General features: G+C 39.4%; 1 protein-coding gene across 1 annotated transcript in view; it reads right to left on the bottom strand.

Moving 5' to 3' along the window:
* Positions 1-236: 236 nt before the first annotated feature.
* The window catches only part of LOC109919053 (stathmin-3-like), a 53,570-nt gene continuing 27,880 nt past the window's right edge, over positions 237-25,926 (bottom strand). Inside the window, exons 2-5 of the mRNA XM_048608276.1 lie at positions 9,554-9,649; positions 7,049-7,218; positions 4,631-4,822; positions 237-1,978 (exon numbers count right to left, since the gene is read on the bottom strand). Coding sequence (XP_048464233.1) covers positions 1,919-1,978; positions 4,631-4,822; positions 7,049-7,218; positions 9,554-9,649 — 518 coding nt within the window. The 3' untranslated portion in view covers positions 237-1,918. The remainder of the gene's footprint in view (positions 1,979-4,630; positions 4,823-7,048; positions 7,219-9,553; positions 9,650-25,926) is intronic.

Genomic DNA, 25,926 nt, shown 5'->3' with positions numbered 1-25,926 from the left:
CCTGTCTAGGCCCGAAACGTCAGCCTTCCTGCTCCTCTGATGCTGCTTGGCCTGCTGTGTTCATCCAGCTCTACACCTTGTTATCTCAGATTCTCCAGCATCTGCAGTTCCTACTATCTCTGCCCCAAAGTGACATTGTTTCATCTGACTGAAAATCCTTCTACACCATGACAGTGGAATATATACATATACATTTGTATTCAGCAATGTGAGAAAGAAACAACAGGAAGAAATTGTAAGTGTGTATATCATGGATTTTATTTTGTAACCACATCTTGCACACTACAACAATTTTGACCTGACGTTAAAATGCACATTATGGAACCTATAATGGGTGGGCAAGAATCTTCAGGGTGATCATCTTTCTGTGACTTTTAACTGTATGGTGGGAGAGAATTGTTAACATCCTCCCAAAAAGCCCAAAGGATTCAAATACAAACACATCAATAAATAGCAAGATCTAATCAAGTGATTAAAAACATGCCACCTTCAAGTACAGTTAGTAGATGAAAGTATCTAGCACCATTTACGGTCTTACCCTGACTCTAGTTTCAAGTCCAATAGGCAGATATACAAACTGTCAGAGTTCGAGGTGAAATGGCACATAAGTAAAGTAGATGTTAGCAAAGTACAGTGTTACATATTAAAGGTTATGTGCTAGCTTGCTGAACACAACCTTTTAAAGAAAATTAGGTATTTACAAAAAAGTTTTCAAAGTCAGATACTCCACACTAAACAATCCATAACTTATACAGCCTTATATTTGGCAAACCATTTCTACTCAGCACAGCTACAGCAGTAATAAGACAAAAATTCAGCTGAATAATTTAGGAATTTCTCACACATACAATTAACCATTTACTTGTTGCAGGGAGACTAATTTCACCAAAATGTTGCTAACTTACATGGAAGATTTCTTCCTCTTTAGTGAGCATAAGTTATAGAAAGAGTTGCTTAATCTGACAGATGTACTATACAATGTTACCAATGACGTTTTATATTTATAGATGGAACTTACTCCATTTATTAACAAGTTCAACCAACAAGATCAGCTGTCAAATGGATAGGTCTGTTGAAGGCCTACATATTTTTATGTTCTCTAAAATATATAAGGCCCTATGGGCAGCAAGCAATCATTATTAAGATGTGATTCGACCATAGAATAATACATTGACATTCACTTAAAATTATATTTGTTAAATTATTACATTAATGATAAGTTTAAAAATACAACCATTATAAAGTACATAAGAGAGTTAAACAATTTAAAATATATCTTTGGGTTACTTGTTCAGAAGTATGATTGGGAACAGTCACTTTTATTATTTGATTTGATGAATTTGGCCAGACATACATAAATTATTAATATGCATTATTATTTGCTTCAGTGATCTTCAGTTAGTCTTCATATAGCTGAGGATCCCAACAACAATGGCATGTTGGAGAATTGCTGTCCTCGAAAGAATCTTCAATGATTACACTGTGGTATAACCATTCAAAAGTTGGCAATGCTTAAGTGCCCATAATAATGTCAATATAGGCCCAATGGCGAATTACATATTGGATAAAAAACATTAATTAATTTGTTGGTAAAACTTTTCTAATTGTAGGTTGAAACTGTTAATCAATATAATGGGTCTATATATGTACACATGTTAAAATACATTGGCAGATTATGATGTCAATAACAATTAATACTCTGAACATTTTAAATATCATTAGACTATTGATATTTTGCTGATTTTTGCCTGCTTACGACTTTCTGTATTGCACATGAAATAAGAACCAATAATCTGAATGCAAAAAAGCATGAACTATTAGAAGTACTGAATTCAGGAACAAAAATCGTAACTTGATAGCCAGGATATTGTTATTAGATTCGTTCAAGGGTGTTCTTCACAATGTGATAGAAAGATATTTAGCCAGAAAGTTCCTCTCGTAACACCTTGTTCCTACGAACCTCAGCTGCATGCCTTTCCTGTCAGAAAAAATGCACAAATTATAGAAGACAAGACATTCAAACAGCTGGTCTTAAATCATAATCCTTTCATTGGCATCAAGTTGTACCAGTCTCAATCAAATGCTTCTGGGATGCAATCAACCTGAAATCTTTTTCAATAATGCAGTTGATTGATTTTCAATTATGTTTGACAATCTAAAAATCTCATAAAATTGATACAGATTTACTTCATTTATCCCAATCTCCTGAGATAAAGCATTTAATTCCCACAAAGTGTTCTACCCTATAGGCTCTTAAAATTAGCTTTGAGGATTCCTGGAGTTGCATAAGGGTTTTAAATTCTGTCATTCTTGTATCTTAAGTACAGGCACCAAAGAACAGGCCTTTTGTGATTGATGTATTCAATTATTTCTTTATTGATTGATCAAGTTGTGCATTGATTCTATTTGCATTTTTTTTAAAAAGCTGCAATCATAGTTTCAGAAAAACATTATTTTCTTCTGAACACCAAAATAGGAATCATCTGAAACATGTCAATATTTGCAGAGGATAATACCCCAGAGTGCCCCATTATGTATAGGGGGTTTGCAGAACTAAGTTAATATTTGTCTGGAGACCCCTCACAGGAAACTTAGGAAAAATAATTATGAGAAATGGACATATTTATTTGAATTGCATATAAGATGACACTTTCTAATTTGGTTGCTGAGGAAATGATTTCTCTAAACAAGTAATGTAGAAATAAATTATTTTTAATTATCATTAAACAATCTTACGTGAAACTGAACAGTTCATGTTCAGATGAAGAACTGCTTGACAAAATATAATATTTTAGGTGTTATTAAATTACATTTTCCACTGCAGGGCCTAATCACTAACAGCCACCACACCTAGCTTCCATTAAAGATATTATGGCTCCACTTTATGGCAAATTACGGGTCCTCTATGAGCAGCATTACTGATGCACAGAACCTAATGGTAATGGATGCTTCAGCATAAATTGAGGCGAGCAGGGGAAACATCCATTTAAAAAATTACAGTGTTGCTATATTCAGCGTGCAAATGTTTCGCAACGAGTTCTTCATTTTTCAATCTACTTACTGTTCCACCTAATAATCCAACTTTCATAAATCACTAATACAATGTAACCAATCATTGTAACCAATGTATTAAATACAACTCAACATATATAGAAAATATATCAGCAACAGGTATTATATTGAGAATACTGCAATATAATTTTCATCTGAATATGTTCATTTTTGCATTTTTACCACAGGTACATAACTTGGGAAATCATATGCTGCAGTAGATAGTGCAGATGGCAAGGGGAATACATTCATAATGCAGGCAAACAGGTTAACTATCAACCTATAAATGCTAGGAACACATGCTAATGGCAGGCAGTAAGAGCGTGATATTCCTGATTAGCCATATATTAGAAAGAAAATTGGAGCCTCCACTATCACAGTCCAGTGAGGTTGTGGCATACATGTCAAAATCCATGTTGCTGACAGCTAGAATTTCCTGAACGAACTGTAACACGCTAAGTTCACATGATCAGTTGAAGTGGGAACATGTTATCAGCAGATTATGGATTAGAAGTTGGACATCATCATACAAGTTTTACAGACGGAAAATAAGTGCTTTGAGAGTCAATTTTGGGGATTAAGGTCCATGCCCAAAGTACATTTGCCCGAAAGTTGCCTGACCTGATTTCTGGATTCAGTAGTTATTTAAGTTTCTTACGTACACAGATAAGCAGTCTGCTTTAAGCTCCCTTGCCAATGAGGCCAGTGGCTAACTTCTTTTTAAATGAGTCTCTGAAAGCAGCTTGTCAAAATAATATGAGACCCTGGGTCCAATTTTGAGCTGTCCTCGGGCTACCTGGTTCAGATTTGCACTCAGTGCTTGGTTGCAATTTCAAGGCCCAAAGGAAATTAACTGATATATGCTTGAGGGTTATTTTTTTGAAAAACGTTTTCTAATGGAACATTTCTGAATGCATACCACTGAATGTTTATCAGCGAGTTCATGACATTAATAACAATATATATGAAGTACATTCCTTTGAACAGTTGCATGTGTTTCAACAATGTTATTATTGTAGAACATCAGAAGTAAAGTATAACCAAGCTTTATTTAAAATTCACTACTTTTCACTGGAAATTTCTATAAATAGAACATTAAAGGGACAATAGGTATAGTCATAATGAAATTTGCAAAATGTATGACTCCATTTACAAACAAAGGAAGTGCAATAATATTAACATGCCTCCTTTCATACTTACCTCTAGGAGTCTACACTTTTAATAGCAATAAATACTTTGATAATAATTGCTAGAGATTCAAGTAGAAGTTTGAAGAGGAATGAGAAACATTGTGGAAGCTTTATCTCTTCCTGAGCTTGACAAGAGCAAGTCACCTATGAAACTGCATGCCCGAGGTGTCTATACATTAAGATTCACCAATTAAACACAAAACTAAAATCTACCTATCATAGGCCACCAGAAACAATAATACACCAGAAAGCTTTTCCCAGGATAAATGTCCAATAAATAACAATAGGAGTGGACAATTATTTGCTTTTTTTGTAGTGAAGAAACAAAATCATTTAGAGTTAACTATTTTTGAGTATGAAATGGATTTTAAAGGATGTGAAATACTTGCCTTTTCACGAAGACGATCTTTAAGGGCAGCTATATGAGCTTTGCGATTTTCATTACAAATTTCCATCTTCTGATTTAACTTCCTTTCAGTAGTTCTGCTGAAGTCACAGTTATCCACAATTGCCCTGTGTAGAACAATACGCCTATGTTGCTGCTTTTCTGCAAGTTGCTGCAGAAGCTGCATCTCTTGAGACTGTAAATCCAGAGAGTGATAACAGTTATGCTGATATGACTGAGATTTTAGAAACAGATTACATAATTGGGGCAAACTTTGCAAATGTAACAAAGAAACATAACGCTGACCTTGACGAAAATTGTACTAAAAGATCCAGCAAACGCTATAGTGTGGGCTTGCCTCTTTCCTGACAGGAGTTTATTTCTGGTGCCAAGACATGCGGATCTCCAAGCATCAAGCAGTCATAATGCAATTAAGCAGGGTAAGCAAGCAATTACACTCAAGTACTCTGATAAACCATCACACCAGGACTTATACTAGAGTTAGTATTTTGAGTCCACAATAACTCCTTCCAGCATCTGCTGAATTTCTCCAGCACTTTCTGCTTTTATTGTAGATCTGTAGTACATTGTTTTTGAATCAGGAGGTAACAACCACAGTAAAAACCAACAGAACTGCGGATGCTGTACATCAGGAACAAAAACAAAGTTGCTGGAAAAGCTCAGTAGGTCTGGCATCATCTGTGAAGGAGAAAACAGAGTTAACATTTCAGGTCCAATGACCCTTCCTCAGAACTGAGGAAGTTCTGAGGAAGGGTCACCAGACCCGAAAAGTTAACTCTGTTTTCTCCTTTACAGATGCTGTCAGACCTACTGAGCTTTCCCAGTAACAACCACAAAATGGCTCACTTTTAACTTTTGATTTTTATAGATAACAAAATTACATTGCATAGACATGGGTTTAAATATTGAATGATTAAATAACATACAAAAAAATGTATAATTTATTCTCATAATGAAGATATTTTATCATTCACAAATATAAAATGGCTCTTTCAAAGCCTGTGGTGCTGTTTATCAATAATTGTGAATCCAGTGCACTGTTAACAATCCAAACTTAATAATTCGGCAAGTGTAACTTTTTCAATGATATCTATATTGAAACCGAGAGCTTAAGAGTCGAAGTTATTGTGAGCTCAGTGACTTCCAATTATTTGAAAACTGGGGACAGCTCAATAATGCACCCCTCTGGAGAAGTGTAAAATCACTAACAACTTCTGGACTTCTGTATTCAACAGTGTATACTAGCTGTATGTTAGCTTTTGTTAGAAAGGGCTGGAGTGTACAGTAAGGTCTTACTACAATGTACTAGGTAATTGATGAGTAATATATTGAGTACCGTGTGCAGTTCTGGTTTTCTCATCTAAGGAAAGATATATTTGTCCCAGAGAGAGTGTAGCAAAGGCTTGCTAAATTCTTGGAATGAACATATTGTTCTATGGGGAGAGATTTAGTTGACTAGATTCATATTCCCTAGAAATTAGAACAATGAGTGTTCAGATTGAAACATAGAATTCCTAGGGGCTGAAGAGGCTGAGAAAATTTTTTTCCAGGTTCAGATCAAAAGGTTGGTCATTTGGGACTAGAATGAGAAGAAATTTCTTCATTCAAAAGTTTGTAAATCTTTGGGGTTCTTCACACCAGAGTGCTGTGTGTACTTAGTCATTGAATGTATTCAACACAGAAGTCACATAATTTTTGGATACTAAGAGAAAATAGGGGCAATGCAGGGAGATACACAAACGGAAGATCAGCTATGATCTTGCGCAACAGTGGGACAGGCTGTGAGGGCTACATGACCACTCATGCTCCTTTATCTTATGTTCTCACATTATGTTCTTCTGTGTGGATTCCAAACATTGCTCTCCATTTCACTGAAGTCATGATGTTGAATGTTAACAGTGTCTCAGTTACTTTTATTGGAATGTCTTGGACGTAAAGTTAAGCAGAAACTGTTCTCATCAGCAGAAGGGCTGATAGGACACAGATTTAAGGTTTGTGGGAAAAGAACCAGAGGGAAGGTTAGAAGAACTTTTATGCAGCAAGTTGTCACTATCTTGAATGCATTACATCAAAGGAAATCGGAAGCAGAATCAATAGTAACTTTCAAGAAGGAATTGGGTGATATTTGAAAAGTGAAATTTGAAAGTCCATGGGGCAAGAACAGGGAAGCCACCAAAGGCATAATGGGCATGATGGCCTCCTTGGACAGTATCATTCTATGAACAGTAAAGGCTAACTTGTGACTGCAATTGGACAGATTGACCTGAAATCCACATGGCTGTAGGAAAGTGGAGACTTAAGGACAGCATTACCTATGGGAAAATTGAGTTTGGGGGGTCAGTGAGGTGGGGGTGGAATGTTCAATTCTCCACTTGCACATAACACTAGTACTGTTGTTTACCTTTCTCCTGTCCTCAGCAGCATCCAGCTGTTGCTGGAGTTCCTCCAAAGAGATTTCCTTCTTCTTTGGTGAGATGGGTTGTTCAGGTGTCAGGTCAGTTGACTGGGGCTTCAGGATCACTTCAAAAGCTTGTCCAGATGCACGCTTATTAATTGGTTTCACTTCCATATCTAAAGAAAGAAGGGACCTTTCAACAGGCTATAGAAAGAGGATTGAAGCGTGGAGTGGAAGTTTAACTCAAGTTTCTTCATCCTTCAAATAACTTGTGAAGTTATCAAAAATAGTCAGTAAAGCATAGTCCAGCATTATTATGTTAATTTTAAAACAACTGTTTTCGAATGTTTCCTTTGTTTTGTTCTTTTGTGTGTCTAAGGAAGAAGTACGTACAGTGGGAATGAATTGTCATGGGGTTTCTTCTGACTGTACACCATGCCTCTTGTGGAAAGCTCCAGAAAACCCTGAGAAATTATAATCTATGCAGTTTGGAGTTTCAACAACTCTTCCACTGAAGTTACAATAGCTGAGTAGGAGGCTCCTTCAGTGACTGACCCCACCACATATTTTATGGAATAATAAAAGTAAAATTATTACACTAACATTATACTTTCTCGAGGCATTGGTGAGTGGTCCTTCCTGGTTTTTATGCTATCTCTGGAATAGGGTTCAGTGATTTACCCCTTCTTACTGCTACACAAGTGGTGTCTGGCTTTGCTGGGTAAGGAACATATGCCTTGCAGTATTATCAGTCAGTCTTGCTTAGAAATGACAAAATGAGAGATCCCAGAGCAGCACTAGCAATTTACACAGGCAGAAAGAAAAAAAAACACACAACACCTGTTTAGGTCAAGGGACAAATTCAGATGACAAAATTTGTGACAACAAGGTGCAGAGCTGGATGAACACAGCAGGCCAAGCAGCATCACAGGAGCAGAAAGGCTGACGTTTCAGGCCTAGACCCTTCATCAGAAATGGGGGGAGAGTGGGAGGCGGATAGAAGATGGATAGAGGAGAGGATAGGTGGAGAGGAAACAAACAGGTCGAAGAGGTGGGGATGGAGCCGGTAAAGGTGAGTGTAGGTGGGGAGTTAGGGAGGGGATAGGTCAGTCCAGGGAGGACGGACAGGTCAAGGGGGCGGGATGAGGTTAGTAGGTAGGAGATGGGGGTGCGGCTTGAGGTGGGAGGAGGGGATAGGTGGGAGGAAGAACAGGTTAGGGAGGCGGGAACGAGCTGGACTGGTTTTGGGATGCGGTGGGGGAGGGGAGATTTTGAAACTTGTGAAATCTGTGTTGACTTCTCACCATTCCTCTGAATTTCTTTGAGATCTGACTGCTGACAATCACAGAATAATGGGAAACCTCCAGTCTAGATTTCAGATTCAGTTGAGTTAGGACTGCTGACATTTGAAACATTATCATGTTTTTGTCAAACTACTTCACTGAAAGGGATATAGAGAGTGCTGTTTTCACCTCCAAGCTCTGTTTCTTACTGACTGAGAAATAGAGAGACTCTACTGTATCCTTGCAAACCTCTCCAGCAACAGCCCACAGCATCTAGGCTTGTCCTAAAAAATGACCCATACCTCAGTCCAGAGGTTGTTGCTAGGTCACAGCAGCATGGATCCCTTAGGCATTTCTAGATCTGTTTGTTCGACATTGAAGCAATAAAACTCCACATTTATTTCTCTTAAAAACTTTGCTGGACATTACTTTCCAAAGTCACTTGTTATTTTTTGCAAACAGCATATAGACCATAGTCTCCTTTAACCTTGTGACTTTCCAGTTTCAAGCAACTGCATAATGAATCCTTCAACTTTATTCCCTCAGGGTTCTTGGACATCAGGTCAGTGGCAGGACAACTACATTTCATTACTGATAATGGACCCATCCCACATTAACTGCCATATATATGGTGAGGAAAGTAAAAGGTAAGTACCCAATAATTGTAAATTACTAACAATTTGAAGTGTTGAGTGTACGCTGAAATGTTGACCTAGGAGGATACAAGGGATGCATAAAGAATTGTAATGTTACCGAATTTCATTTTGATTAAATGTGTTTGCTAGTTTTTGGTACTAATCCTATCAGAAATGTCAATATGATTAATTCTGTGATCTGATCATCAAAGTCCTGTATAGTCAGATTTAAAGGACAATGATCTATGAAAGGTGATCTTTTTGATGCCCTGTAATTTGGTTTGCTTTTGATTCTGCAACCTTAAATGATACGTAGCACTACATATAATGAACAGATTCTTGTCACAACATTTTATCACATAGTTTTATTAATAAATCAGTATTTCAGAATTATGCCACATCTGTAGTCATATTTATATGAAATAAATAATTGTACAGATATTAAAACTGGCTGGTTTTACAAATACATGAATAAAACAATAACTATTATTATCAAATTATGTTGCTGGGCAAATACAGTTTTTACAATATAGTATGCAATTTGAACATATTTACAGAGAGTAATCTATAGATTACACAAAGATTTCACTCACCACCAAATTTGCTAATTGTGTTGGGATGTGGTTGAGAGTAGAAACAAGAGCAGATTAGCGAGAGCATTGATAGCTCCTTCATTTTCTCCTTGTAGGCTTTAAAAATAGAAAAGATCATTGTGATTCAGAATTATATTTTCATTCTTTTTTCAGCAAACTTATTACACTTGGATTTCCTACAAATGACTGTCCATTACATAAGATTTACTTTTTAAATGAAAACCCAAAAATCTTGTTGGCTAAATTGTCGCTGCTTATGTTGTATCGACAAACTAAGGGTGTCATTTTCTCAGCGCCGGAATGAACATAGCAATGGTGATTCTTTTGGGGAAGTACGGCAAATGGAAAAATTAGATTACACTCTACATAGGAAATATGACAGCGAAACAGGTTATTCAGTTCAAGTAGTCCATGCCAACATTTATGCACCACTTGAGCGACCATCCAAGTCTTCCTCATCTGCTTCAGTCAGTATGACCCTAAATTTGCTTCAGGGAATAAGTTAGCACAGTTAGCTGGATGGCAGGTTTTCAATGCAGAATGACATGAACAGCAAGGGTTCAATTCCCACACCAGTTGAGGTTACCCTGAAGGACTCTCCTTCTCAACCTTACCTGAGGCATCATGACCCTCAGATTACATTGTCTCTAATGAGTGTCTCTATAATCTGGTAAGACTACATGAAATTCATATTTGCTTCTCCCTCAGATGGTAATTCAGAACTGAAAAGAAAATTCGTAAGGATCATTACAAAATATCCTATCACTTATTTTTAAAATCAGATGAGAATCTGTTGCCATTGGTCTTTGGAAATATTTAGTCAGTTTGAGGTACAAAATGCTAATCTTAAGGGAGATGGATTAAAAAAGAACATCAGACATCATATCTCCAAAGTGAACCCCTTCTGGCAAACATACCAAAACTTATCAAGAGAGTGAAAAAGTATTGATTATGATTGTTTGGTTTGAAGATTTTTAAATACTTCTTAGTGTTGAGAAAAATAAGTATGATTTTCTGCAAAAGGTTTCAACACCTAGCTAAGAATCTTGGTAGAGAGTGGGGAAGGATTTATTTGTCTATATTACCATCTTATTATTACCTAATCTCACCTCATTTATATGTAGGTTGCTATCTTCCCAGGCAGCAGAAAGAAATGAGATGGTACCAATGCTTGAGTTTGGAATCAGTGGAGTAATCTAGCGGCTGCAGCTTGCCACTTGCTCCCTGGGCCTCCATCTTGGCTAGCTGCTCCCAGCACCTCAAGGCAGGCTTCAAGGGCAGAGTCTGCCTGCCATTTCCAGCCATGTCCATGGAGGTTTGCATTGGCAGAGCTCCTGCCTCAACACATCATCATGAAACATCTCAGACCCACTTCAGTGTTTCATTGCAGAGCTCCCTGACAGCTTACATTGCAATGCTGCTGCCAGGGTACATTGTGTACAGGGTCAGGCATCCATCTTATGCATTGGAACAGGATGCAACCCAGGGTTCTTAGCTTGCATTTTTAGTGCTCACTCATTTTGTGCCTATTTGGATGCTTACAGCATCTCCGCCTTTCTTGCCCTTTTGCACTTTGCTACATCTATTAGAACATACAGGCTCACTGTACTTCTGTCTTGTCCTGCCACTTAGTGGAGACACAAAGCCAGGCACATTGTCATGAAAGCCAGCAATGACCAGTCTAGGGATGACCATGTTGCTGCAGGATTGTGTTACATCAATGTCATACCTTCCACATGTACTAGCAGTGTGTACAGCAAATACACCAAAAATGCATCAACTAAGTGACCATGTCTCAATGCCTAAGAGGTACAGTCCTCAGTCAAGTCAATGGGGATTGTTATCAGTCAGGTGTCTCCATACAGTAATTCAACGGCATTGTCAATAGAAGCTTAAACGTGGTCAGTTGGCTATTTAGGGTCAGCATATCTGTATCATTTCAGTCCAGGGAGTGGCCACAGATAGTTCTGCAGGTCCAATGTAACCAGTCTGAGATCAGCGCAAGCCAGTCAGGGAACTGTACAGAGGTCAGTCATCAGTCCGGGATCTGGTTAGTCATCAGTCAGGGCTGTCATTCCCAGTTGGTCCACAGATTACATCTGCTCAATGTAAGTCAGGGGGAGGAGTGGTTTATTGAGGCTGCTGCTGTGGTAGGTACATTGGGGCAGTCATTTGTGAGGATTGGAGGCAGCATGCTGGGGTACAGAGGGCACTATAATTGTGAAGGAGGCAACACAGCATGTAAGGATGGGAGATGTTAGAACATGGGAGAGCATGGGCACCATGAGAGAATGGTCATTGACAGTCACTACCAACCTATCTTCAGTAAGTGTACAAAGTTTTTCATTACTAAACTGGAAAGTCAAGCATCCCCTGTTTACTTCCAACTGCAAATACAGCTCACCATGTGGTCCTTTTTAGGTTTTCCTGTTGTTTTGTAAAAGTTAAAGCCACAAACTGATGGAAGCCTTCACAACATCTGATACTCCCTCAATCATGACAACAGTTTATGAGAGGATGGGCATTAAAGAAAGCAAAGTGACCCTTCAGACAGGGGTATAACATTGTGTGACACTAAAGATGGGTACTTTCTTCATCTTCATTCTTGTAGCTGCAGCTAAAGTGATAGCTGATCTCACATGTGGTGAAGTAAAGTGGTCATATATTTACCCATGCCATTTGTGCGTCCTCATAGGGTTTTCTCTTTCTTTTCCCTCTCTCTACACAAGTAGTTCTGGGTCCACAGCTGGGGTGGAGAGAGCCTACACTATTGTGGAGTCTGTTGGTCTTGGAGTTTTGGACAGATGACCTGGGACATTTGTGGCTAGAGGACCCAGACATACTGATGGTAGTCTCACTTTCCTCAGCTGAAAAATTTCATAATGCTGAGGATCAAATTATGGTGGAGGGGTTGGGTGCATCTGGAGTGTCCTGATAGGGGACTTCCGTGAGCATGTAGGTGGTTCCTGCTCTGACTGGGTGCCCCTTGGTATTGTCCTATCTCCTTAGAGGAAGGGGCATCTACACTGTGGTTAAGATTCTTTGTCTGTCTTTTGCCTTGACATTGGTGTTGGCCACCAATGAAGAAAGTGATTGAGTGCCAGTCTATATGCATCACCAGAGGCAATAAATGTTCTGATGGACCTGATTCTACAAGGCAGCTGCCAACCTATCCATAGAGGCAGCCATAGAGTCATACAGCATGGAAACAGACCCTTCATCCAGACATGCATATGCCAGAGACAGCACACTGCAGATGACAGTAGTGAACCCATCCAACCTTCCATCTAGTTTCATATGTTTCTCCAAAAAACTTGCCTGTTGCTCCTGTATCATTCTGAGCATTGGTAGGATGTGCATGCAGTAGTGAAGTTAGAAAGAATGTGAGTGCGTTAGAAAGAATGGCAGCACTTGCCATAGCAGAACGCAGAATGTCATTAATCTTCCTGCACTGCTGCAATTCCTCTGGACCATGGGTCAAGCACTTCTGCCACTGATAAGCACATGATAGTGTAAGAATGGAGGTGTGGTGCATGCTTAAATCAGGTGAGCACTGTAAAATTGTGAGAGAAAACTGGCTACAGCTCACAGAGAAAAACCCTCTATTAAAGTTCTTTGAGAAGGTAACCAAACAGGTGGATGATGGTAAAGCGGTTGATGTGGTGTATATGGATTTCAGTAAAGCGTTTGATAAGGTTTCCCACGGTAGGCTATTGCAGAAAATACGGAGGCATGGGATTGAGGGTGATTTAGCGGTTTGGATCAGAAATTGGCTAGCTGTAAGAAGACAGAGGGTGGTGGTTGATGGGAAATGGTCATCCTGGAGTTCAGTTACTAGTGGTGTACCTCAAGGATCTGTTTTGGGGCCACTGCTGTTTGTCATTTTTATAAATGACCTGGATGAGGGCATAAAAGGATGGGTTAGTAAATTTGCGGATGACACCAAAGTCGGTGGAGTTGTGAATAGTGCGGAAGGATGTTGCAGGTTACACAGGGACATAGATAAGCTGCAGAGCTGGGCTGAGAGGTGGCAAATGGAGTTTAATGCGGAAAAGTGTGAGGTGATTCACTTTGGAAGGAGTACCAGGAATACAGAGTACTGGGCTAATGGTAAGATTCTTGGTAGTGTGGATGAGCAGAGAGATCTCGGTGTCCATGTGCATAGATCACTGAAAGTTGCCACCCAGGTTGATAGGGTTGTTAAGAAGGTGTGTTAGGTTTTATTGGTAGAGGGATTGAGTTTCGGAGCCATGAGGTTATGTTGCAGCTGTACAAAACTCTGGTGCGGCCGCACTTGGAGTACTGCGTACAGTTCTGGTCACCGCATTATAGGAAGGATGTGGAAGCATTGGAAAGGGTGCAGAGGAGATTTACCAGGATGTTGCCTGGTATGGAGGGAAGGTCTTATGAGGAAAGGCTGAGGGACTTGAGGCTGTTTTTGTTAGACAGAAGAAGGTTAAGAGGTGACTTAATAGAGACATACAAGATGATCAGAGGATTAGATAGGGTGGACAGTGAGTGCCTTTTTCCTCGGATGGTGATGGCTAGCACGAGGGGACATAGCTTTAAATTGAAGGGTGATAGATATAGGACAGATGTCAGAGGTAGGTTCTTTACTCAGAGAGTAGTAAGGGCGTGGAATGCCCTGCCTGCAAAAGTAGTAGACTCGCCAACTTTAAGGGCATTTAAATGGTCATTGGATAAACATATGGATGATAATGGAATAGTGTAAGTTAGATAGGCTTCAGATTGGTTTCACAGGTCGGCGCAACATCGAAAGCCGAAGGGCCTGTACTGCGCTGTAATGTTCTATGTTCTATGTTCTAAACTCCCTGAAAATGACACTTCAGACTGAATTTTCTAAAAGATTTGGCAAAGTTTCTAATGGAGACTCAACTAAATGTCACACCTAAGATTACCTCAATTCACACATTGGCCATCAGGGTTGGTGCATCAACTATAACATTAAGAGCAGTGGGGTGCTCAGGAAGCAGAAATTACAGTATCGAGCTTGTACAGGTTGGAATTAGAGAAGCCAGTTTGAGTAAAAGACTCAAACTGTCGTCTCCTCCCACGCATCAAACTATTTGTTCCAAGTTTGTAGAGCTTGAGTACTCATGAATTCAATTAAAGCTACAATAATGCAAGAAAAGGTTCCAACTGATTGAAAATGATTCAGCTTATGAAATGGCTGTTCAGCTAAGCTTCTAAACCCTGTTTCTTTTTAGTCAGATTTGTCATGTTTTATTCAGAGATAGTAAGAACAGATTCTGAAGACGGGTTCCGACCTGAAACGTCAACATTCCTGCTCCTCTGATGCTGCCTGGCCCACTGTGCTCCCTCAGCTCCACACTGTGTTATGTTTTACTGATGTTAATGGCGTACAATGTAATAAAGCCACAAGAAGATTGTATCGTAAGCGAAAAGGAGTTCCAAAATCAACAAAAACACAAATTGAATATTACTCTAGTCAGTATTACTATGTATATTGCTCTCCAGTTTGCTCCTTTTTGCCCTTGCTTATTCTTGATCTGTGTCTTCACTTCACAAACAATGCCAGTGTCTTCACATTAACTCATTTTATTCCCCTGCTGCTTACTCATTCTTCCTTTGTCTGTTTCTGCATTTGCTTCTCATGTGATTAGTTTCAAATGAAGCACATTAGACAGGTGCATGAAGCATGCAACGTAAGTTGCTGCAGGACAAGTAAGAACAGAGAAAAGGGACAAGCTTAAAAGGTTAAACAGAATTAATTGAAAAGGGATAATAACCACGTCCTAATGGAAATAAAAATAAAGGGGGAAAAATGAAAACTGAAAGCAAATGAAAATCCAGAAGGAAATTAAAGCAGAAATAAAAAAGTGAAAAAAAATTGAGGATACAAAAATAACAATAAAGGGGAGAAAATAATACAAAATGTTCTGAATCTTCAATTGTTGTCTTGAAAGTCACATTCAACTTGTGCTGGGAATGGCAATCCCTTCGGCACAGATACACACGCACACAAAGGAAAATTGTGGGCATCGAAATTTAAATACTTGGGGCTGTATCACCAAGAGTTATTATTGTATCCAAATATTTGAATACACAATTGTACTGCTGATACCTAGTTGACTGCATTGTCTGTTAGTAGAAATATATATATGATTATTTCCATGTCTGAAGTTTGAAGCTTTTGAAACTCGACTTATTATCACATCAGAATCACATTAAAAGAATTGTCATCTGAAGCAGGAGATAATGTATATATGGCTAGGAATCACTTAGCACCATTTTAATGTGCTAAAGTGCTTTGGATTCCTTAAAATGAAAGATTGATACTGAATAATTTATGCCTGACTCCAAGAGATCATTAATATTCTCTTGAACATGTAAAAAATCTAAAATAAAAATACATGGGGCTAGTAGTTTCTAACTGTAACTAAAAAAAGTGTCATTTTACTATTTTCCTTTTTTACCAAACAACACAGGAGCACTTTTTGAGTGGTAAATAAAACATGATCTTGACACATGGTGAGATGAGAGTGATTTAAGAAAATGTACTGTTCTGTTGGTGGCTGGCTCTGGCAAATATTATGATACAGTTACAGCAGGAGTTAGGAATAACAAACAAAGAATACTACAGAATCTAAACTGGGAAATCAAATGAACATGTTATGGGGAAAGAAAATGATCCAACAGAATTATATTTTTCACAGAATTGACAAAATTCCAAACGGAAAAAGGAATCAGCATAATCAGGAATCAAAATGAAAGACAGGTTGCATTTCTATAGTGTTTTTTCACAACCTTAGGATAAATCAAATTGTTCCAGTCAATTTACTCTAGCATATTGTTAACCTTGGAATTGACTTTAAAAAAAATCAAGATTTGATTATCATTAATGCATTTCCAAAATTCTACCCTAAATTATTCTAACACAATTATCTGTGGCTGCTGAAGCTTTAATAAATTTATCACCCACTGGGACTGTACTTTTCTCATTGCAGGCAATAGTAATTCCTGTGTGACAATCAAAATCCAACATGAAACACAAGTGGCGCCATGTTGTCTGTGGTGATTTCTCAACAGACGCATTTGTTGCACGAATAGTGCAGTACAATGATTGTCAATCCTCTGTATGAGAGGAACTACAAACACTGTCATGCCCCTGAGGAATGAAAAACATGTATTAACATGTTCTTGTAGACACCCTGTCCTGATTTCTGAAATGCAGTGTCATCTTCCCCTTTGCATTAATTGAAATAGATGACTTTTGATAATATAACGGCATGGTAAACACGTAAAGACTTTTATCATGGACCTTAGGATTGTCCCGATTGCCCTCAAGCTGTTCCTGGGATAGTCAGACACCACTTTCAGGTTCTGGCCTCATTTTCTCACTGCTGCTATTTGCCAATTTTATCAGGGGAAAATTGACTGGCAACTGCAAACAGCTGGTGAACAATAAGAGCTGTTGTGGAAGTGAGCAAATCTCAAAGGATGAGAACAGGTCAGCAGCAATCAGAAAGATTGTTTGAGAAGACCGAGAGATGCAGACTTGTTCCTCCTGTTTCCAAAGGTTTTTTCTTAAAATCCTATATAATTTCAGACTGGCATTCTTTGACTCGTTTACCAATCATCATGTAAATTTCTCAACATCTGAGGAACTGGTTCTGGTCTAAATATTTTTAAACAACCTGTTCATTCACATTATGACAGACCTCTGGAGCAAGCGAGACTTGAACCCAGGCCTCCTGGCTCCAAGGTAGGGATGTTACTATTGCACCAAAAGAGCTCTCTGGGACTGGTTTGTGCCTTGCACCTAACCACCCATTTGTCCATGAACCAGCAAGCAGGGTTCTACAGCAAGTATTGGAGCTCAATTTCTATCTTTAAGCCCTTTTTTGGGAGTACTGGGTATCTGCCTGCCAGTTGAAACAGACAGGCAAATGGGTCACAAGATCTGTACCAGGCTTTCAATTGCTGGGTAACAGGTGAGTAACAACGGACCAATACTATCACTGGGTCGAAATCCTGGAATTCCCTTCCTAACGACATTGTGGGTCTACCTTCAGCGCATGGACTGCAATGGTTCAAGAAGGTACTTCACCACTGCCTTCTTGAGAGCAACCAGGGATGGGCAATAAATGTTGGCCAACCAGCGATGCCCATATCCCATGAGAGAATAAATGAAGTTGACAGTCTCTCCTAACTTCTCCTTTAAGTATTCCATTATAAATCATCACAACTTTCAGACAACAGCATTTATTTTCACATTTAGTGGCTTGACAAACGCTCAGTGGGTTGATATAGTTATCTTTTTAACTCCCTCTTCATTTTTTAATATTAATAATAAAGCAGCTTTATAGAAACAGAACATTTTATAACATGGATGAAATGCCATTCATCCCACCATTCCCTTGTCAGCCAAAAAGAATGATCTAACCTAATCCCATCTTTTAGCTCACATTCTGGAGCCCTAAATGAAGTTTTCATTACTGAGTAATATAACTGTTATAGAGCAAGAAAGATCCTGTATCATTTAAGAAGCCACTCAGAAACAGTTCTGAGCCACTAATAATTTATTTCATTGAGGTTCAGCCTCAACTGCAAGAATTTTTAAAGAGAATAGATATAAAGATAAAATAAGGTGGCATCTTTTACAATCAGTTTTATTTTTATTCATTCCTGAGATGTGAGCAGCAATGACAAGGCCAGCATTTAATTCCTCTTGAGCAGGTGGTTGTGAGCAGAATTATATCTTGCTAACAGATGATATAAACCATTTCAGGCATGCTAATTTATTGACAGGATAAATTAAACATGTTGCTCTTCATTAACTTTTCATTCCCTCCTATCTTATTTATTGGTATCTCTCAGCTAAGAGTATAGGAAAATACCTGTCCATATTCTACACGATCTCTCACTTAACTGTCAGAGACTCTTCTCAAGAAAGCTGGACAGAATTTCACCCACTATGGTCGAACATCTTCTTAACTCATGGCTCAGAACTATTGAAATCACGTCCATAAAGTCTGCCAAACTATTTACCCAATTTCTTGACGTCTTCAGTGCTGCAGATTTTCATATATATATATTAGCAAAAACACTCCTGTGATAAATCATAGCTGTTGCACAATGTTTTTTGCATTACGAACGACAAATAATAGCATAAATATAGATTTTAATTTTGTCTTGTGTGTTTGTTTTTATCCAAGTGCAACAGCTTCTGTGTTCAATGAGATCTGACAGACAAATTCAGACATTTATACTGTTCAGACATACAGAATCAAGGAGTTACTTGTCCCATCATGTCTGTGCCTGCCTTCTGGGAAAGCTATCTTGTTATCTTCATTCCCTTACATATGTTTCCTTTTCAATATCCAATTCACTTCTGATTGTGACTACAATTGAATCTGCTTCCACAACTCTTTCAAGCAGTTTACTGGCTTCAGTGAAGGTCAGCAATTGATGGATATTTTTTGGCCAAGTACCAGTTGCGTCGAGTTTTTTTTTGGTTAAGTTCTAGTTGTGTTACGTTTTTGGAGGGGTTCTCGCTGAAAGCTTAGTATAATTTCTTGCCATGTCTTACTAGATGCGCCTCACCTTCCCCTTCCATACAGCTTCCCTCACATCTGATTCTTTCCTGATTGCACCATGCAACATCAATGAACAAATTGCTATTCACTGATGAAGAATCATCTAGACTTGAAACGATAGCTTGCTCTCTCTCCATGGATGTTGCCTGACCCACTGTGATCTCCAGCATTTGTTGTTCTCAGTGCTATCACTGTATATGTGCTAAAGGACCAGCATTCCTGGCAGCTGCACCACATTTTAAAGGTCACTGGAAGAGCACTGGCATTCTGAAGCTGCCCTCTTCATTGCTGGACTGAATCCAAATGTCAGAGAACGGGAATCTGGCACCTCAATTCTCCGACAGGGATTCGAGGTACTGGAAGATGGGATGATGCAAAGGACAGGCATCCTCTTGCCCAAGGACAGACAGATGAGGCCCTGGCAAACCCTAACAGCCTGGTCCAAGGTCATCACCTAGGTCAGTGCAATCTCAATAGTGCAGAGGAATGGTCAGCAGTGCTGTAAGAAGGTCAGTGACCTTCACTGGTCTGTCACACTATGTGCCACACACTGCACTCTGCTATCTCATAGTCACTCCATCTCTGCTACTGCACCCACCTCCCACCAAGGCTCATGCTCTGCCACTTTCACTATTACATGCAACATCTTCCCTCACTCACTCTAACCATTCCCACCACAACCTCAATCTCCCACATTACTAGCCCTGTACGGCCTCTGCGCTGCCTACTCACTCACCTGGATCACCTTTTGACTACCTGCAGCCAGCACAAACAGCAGTACCACTCATTTTCATCTTTCTCAATGACTCCCTTTCTCTCATTCCAGGAGAAGACAACTGCAATAGAGTGGAAAAGACCTAGATGGGCAGAGGGGAGCCCATTGGATTTATCCCAATCAGTGATGGACAATTAACCCATCTTGGGATGTGTTCCTGTGGTTATTTTAAACAATCCCTTCAGCAGTACAAACTATATACAATCCCTGCTGTTCTGCAGCACCTCAGATGGCCATTCTGTTCAAATTGTTGATTCACATTTGTGGCCCTGTGCTAAATATGACAGCCATCACTGATGGTAGCACCTATTATGGTGTATGCCCCATTGTGCGCGATAGGACTGCTCCTTCTGATATGAAACTTGACAGTCTTTTGGGTGTAAACGTGGAGTCAACATCTTTGGTACGATGGGGAATTAAGTCTTACTGAGTTGTACCCCATGTTTGGCTTTCCCATTTGATTGTGACATGTTTAATTCAGAACTGGCTGCAAATTGACTGAAGCACTCAGACTCAAGAGTTGTACAGCATGGAAACAGACCCTTTGGTCCAGTCAGTCCATGCCAACCAGATATCCTAAATTAATCTAGTCCCATTTGCCACCATTTGGCCCATATCACTCTAAACCCTTCCTATTCATGTACAAATTCAGATGCCTTTTAAAATGTTGTAATTGTACCAGCCTCCACTACATACTCTTACAGCTCATTCCATATATGCACCACCCTCTGTGTGAAAAAGTTGCTCCTTAGATCCCTTTTAAATCTTTAAATCACTCATGTGCAAACTGTGGTCCATTGTCCAAAATGACCACATCAGGGAGACTGTGTTGCAAATGTTTCATGTGAGACTCCTGTAGCTGCATCCGTAGTCATGATACGCAGCTTCTTAATCTCATCCATCAAGAGAAATAATGGAAGACAATGAGCTAAGACCTGCCATCATAAATGAAGAAAATCTGTGCCCACACGTTCTCATGATTTAATGGGGAATGTGACCGGCATCAAGAGTTCTAATGGCTCTGGACTGTGGCTGAAATAACCACAGAGGCCAGTATCCCACCACCAAGTCACCCTTTATTTACATGTGGAGAGTCCTTGACATTGATCCAGCTTCCTCAGAGCCAGCTCTCAGAGTGAACAGCACCTCTGACATAGCTAGGGCTCCCTGATTGGATCAGATTAACAGTCCCAATCAGGGAATTCATATTCTATGAGGTCTATCTGGCTGACCTCATTACAATCACTATGGTGGATGGCACAGGTTTCAGAATTGGCAATGAGATCCTCAATGTCCTTGGAGATCCCAGGCCACCACATACTGACTTAGAACTGGCTTACACTTGATGATCAACTGTCCCTGGTACAGCTTCCCTTGGACATCTTCCAAAAGGGAAGATGGATTGAGCAATCATTTGTCATACACTAGTATGTTGCCCATAATTGTAGAGCATTGTTGGTGCTCAATGTATTTTTTCATGTGAATCTGCTGAGCCTTTGGTCTGGCTAACCCTCAACATAATGTTGCGATATCCTTGGTCCAGCAAACAATCCTGTTGGATCTGGCTAAGCCAATTGTAGCTTGCTGGCCCTTTTAACGCTGTCAATTTTATGAATAAACTTAATATTATACCTAATAAGGCTGTTGACTGTCACTCTGGAGAATACATCTGCCATGATCTGCAGTTTTCTCTGCACCTATGATATCACGTAGACAAATTTGAAAGCTTTGTATTATTGGAAGTATCCTTGCTAGGTCCTTCTTGTCCAGCAAAGAAACTAGAAGTTTTTTTTTATCCATTTCTATGATTACTTTCAAACCATAGATGTAGTCTGAATATCTGTTGCAAGCCCATGTAACTGAGAAAGTTTCCTGCTCAATCACAGCATATCATATTGCTTTGTCTGGTAATGCTCATAATGTGCATTAGACTGGTTTGTGACATACATCCGGTTGCTCATGGAAAAGCCCTGCTCCTTAGTCTGTAGCTGAAGCATCAGCTGTTATGACGGTTCTAAAGAGTGTATTAAAGTGCACTCAGCCATCTGTGGACATCAGCATGTCTTGTTCTTCTGAAAGGCATTCTTTCACGTAGATTTGAATCACATCCTTCCACTTTCTTGAGGAAGTGTCTCAAGGGTTCTGTAGTAGTTGCCAAGTGAATTAAGAATGTTGGTAACTGCTTTACCATCCCTAACAATCCTTTTTTAGAGATCCTGCACTAACTTTGCAGTCCGGAATTCTGTGATGGCTTTAGACTTCCGAGGATTTGCCATTCATTGTTGACAACGGGTCCCAAAAAATGAATAGATTTGGTTCACATTTGTCTTCAAGGTTGAACCCTTTCACTTGTAAATGCTTTGAGATTGCGTGCACTCAGTGATCACACTCTTTAACTGTTTCCCCATGTATCAATATGCCATCCCTGTGGCATGTGACTCTATGATAACCTGTTAAAATATTGACCTTAAAGTGTAAGGTCACCCAAAATATCTGTTGGCATTAGACCTGGTCTGCCCAGGCGTTTATTCTGCCCAATATTATTGTTTTTAATAATTGTCTTTGTGCTGTCCCGAGGTCTGTGATCTCAGATTAATTTTTCTTTCACAGTGCTTCACTTCTGTCTCTGCAGCCATGTCTCATATTGCCTGCTCACCATGGCTGTGATGCTCGAACTGAGCTGTTAGTAAGTTTTTAAATTCTTGCTTTTCCATCTTGCTTTACTGTGCATTTTAAAAAGCTTCCCCCAGCCCACCAGGGATTTTAAGGTTTACTCATGGAGCCTCCAAAGTCTGTTCTCTCTCCCCTGAGCCTGGTCTCAGGACTACACCCATAGACCATCACCTCATGTGCAGCTTGTATCTGCTTTGGAATTCCTAATACTGCTTCTCCAGGGAGTTATTAACTCTCCTTTCCCAAATCTTACCAGATCTGAAATGCTTTTGCCATTCACTGGCATTGAAACTATTAGTTTTCCTTCAGTTTTCTGGAACTGTGAATTGAAGTTGAGAATGGAACTTTGAATTTTGAATAGCAGCTTGTTGTGAAAAAAAGGGAAAGAATAAACAAACTGCATATGAGAAATGATAATTGCTGGTTAATTATTGTTCTAAGAACACTGCAGTTAATTTGCCACCAGGATGTGTTATAGAATCATAGAATCCCAAAGTGTCGAAGCAGGCCATTTGACTCATTGAGTCCATACCGAAGCTCCGAAGAGCATACCACCCAGATTCACCTCCCTGTCCTACCCCTGTAACGCTGAATTTCCCATGGCTAACCCACCTAGCCTGCACATCCCCAGACACAATGGGCAATTTAGCGTGGCCAAGCCACCTAAACTGCACATCTTTGGACTGTGGGAGGAAACCTGAGCACCCAGTGGAAATCCATGCAGAGACGGGGAGAATGTGCAAGCTCCACACGGACAGTTGCCAGAGGGTGGAATCGAACCCAGGTCCCTGGTACTGTGAGGCAGCAGTACTAACCATTGAGCCACCATGCTGCCCGAAACGAGTGTCCTGTGTGAGGATTAAACTCAGGACCGTCAGATTATGAAACTGACATGATGTCTACTGTGCTAATAAGGCTCTTTATGATCAAAAACTGGCAGCTGGTTGGATGTTGCATTGATTAATCAAAGGGAAGCTGGTGCGAGACAGCCAACCACAGTGAATGTTGAAAAAAGAAAGAGAAACCATAGATTGAACTGGCTGAAATGGTTATTGAACTGGCACATAACATTTTTAAAATTTTCTTTTAATTTATCCCTTAGCTGTGTCTGTCTATGTATATGTGAGAGTGAGGGTTATGATCAAAGACGAATAGGTTTAAATCGTAGGCATTTATTAGATTACCTTATTGTTTAGCTTTGCTCTGCTAAAGGTACAGTGTTTTGTTTTATTAAGAATAAAATTGTTAATATTTATTCAAATAATAAACTTGGTGTCTGAGATCTATATTTCTGTTATTGCCCTCTAGTCCATAAACCATCATCATGATGGCTGGTGCTAATGTCACTCCTCAGCAGGAACACTTTCAGACATATGTCCAACAATCTGTAGGATTGGTAATGATGTTGATAGCAGTCTGACAAATCTTCAATCAGCATGAGACTGAAGCTGCTAGAAAGACTGATGACATATCAAACAGAGGAAAAGAATCATTCTGAAGAAGGGAGGAATGGGATCTGTAAAGTCATTCCTGATACTTGCAAGATCCTTAAAAAGGCTTATTCATTCGAGATTGGAAATGAATGGAAATCAGGAAATAAAAGAAAACTTGGGCTGCTTTCAGATGTTCTGTATTGAGACAGTCTAATAGGAATAGATTTCTCCACTTGCTTTCTGCATGACCTTAGACAATGGAAGAAAATATATGTTGCAATATCATACAATTAGGAAGAAAGACATTAAAGTTCCATGACTTTGGGTGTCATTTTTTAAAATTTGCACAGTCATTTTAAAGAACAGAATACAGCACCACAGTTTAGAGATGAATATGTCAATGAGATCTGAAGGGCGATCGTAACCTTGTTTGTTGGCAAAATAAAACAAGCAATTAAAATTCTCTGTGGGACAAAGTAGTCAATATCCCATAAAGACACTGATTTTACTCTGCTGTTCTGAGTAGGCGAGAAGGACAGCCCCCCGAAACTAGTGGATCCTTATTGAAATAGGCAAGTTCAACAGTGGGCCTGAGTATGGAAGTGAGTCAGACATTCTCATTAGATTTTCCCAGTGGTAAAATCTGAGTTTAATGGAATATGAAACATATACAATGTTTTGTTGCCAAAGCAAGCATAAATAATGACACATAGCTACATCTAATTGATAGCTTTGAGAAATACAACAATTTGCAAACTGTTAAGAGAAAATGATTCAAATTGCATGAATACAGGTGAATTTCTATGACTGATACTGAACAGGCTAGTCATACTGATAATTATTGCTTATTGATAATCTAATCGATTGCAAAAAGTTGTGATGAGACTGCTACTTTTCTATCTTCACGTTGAAGGTCTTGATTGATATGAGGCTGTGCAAAGCAACCGGCAACACAGGATAATGGGCTGGTGAAAGACTATCACAGGAAATACTTAAACAAAATTTAAACTAAAGCAAAATACTTTGAATGCTGCAGATCTAAAAGAGAAATTCAACCAGTCTGGCAGCAACAGTGGAGAGAGAGTGAATGTTTTGTGTCCAATATGTCTGTTCTTGAGAACTGAAGAGCAAGGTAAAAAAGTGATGGGTTTTATACTGTAGAAAATGGCAGACAGGAACTAGTGGAACAGAAAAGGTGATGGAAAAGTTAGAGGATGGGGGAGATTCAAGATGTGGAGATCAGAGTAAGTGTTAACAGTAGAATATAGGTTAGCTGTGTTGAAAGCAAAACCAAGGAATCTGGACAACTTGGTGATGGCAGGGGAATCAAAATGGAGGTCAGAGTTCATGTTATGAAGCTGTTGAACTCAATACTGAGCCCAGAAGGCTGTAAAATGCCTAAAGAAAATGAGGTGCTGTACTTCCAGATTTTATTTAGCTTTACTGCAGCAAACCGAGAACAGAAATGGAAACATTAGAGTAAGATAGTGTATTGAAGTAGCAAGTGCCCAGAAGGCTGGGTCATGCCTGCAGATTGAGTGGAAGTGTTCTGGAACTCTGGAACTGTGGAACTGTGAGTCAGTCACTCAGTCTGCTTTTGGTGTTCTCAATGTTGAAAAGACTGCATTGTGAGCTGTGGTTGAAAGATTGAAAGCAATACAAGTAAATTTCTGTTTTATCAGGAAACAGTGTTTGGGATCTTGGAGAATGAGGAGGCAGGCAATATTTATAAAAACAGCAACTGTTAGACCTCCGGTATTTGCATGGGAAGGTGTCATGGGAGGGGTTGATGTGTTTGGAACATGATTCCAGGATGGTTTGTTGTCTCCCTGGTGCTAGGATCAGGTATGTCACAGAGCAGCTACAGGAAATTCCTCTGGGGGAGGGCAAAAAGCCAGATATCATGGTGCA

The sequence above is a fragment of the Rhincodon typus genome, chromosome 19, assembly GCF_021869965.1.
Source record: "Rhincodon typus isolate 14 chromosome 19, sRhiTyp1.1, whole genome shotgun sequence".
Taxonomy (NCBI): Eukaryota; Metazoa; Chordata; class Chondrichthyes; order Orectolobiformes; family Rhincodontidae; genus Rhincodon; species Rhincodon typus.
The sequence above is the reverse complement of the archived record's forward strand: the minus strand, read 5'-3'. Positions and strand labels throughout refer to the sequence as shown.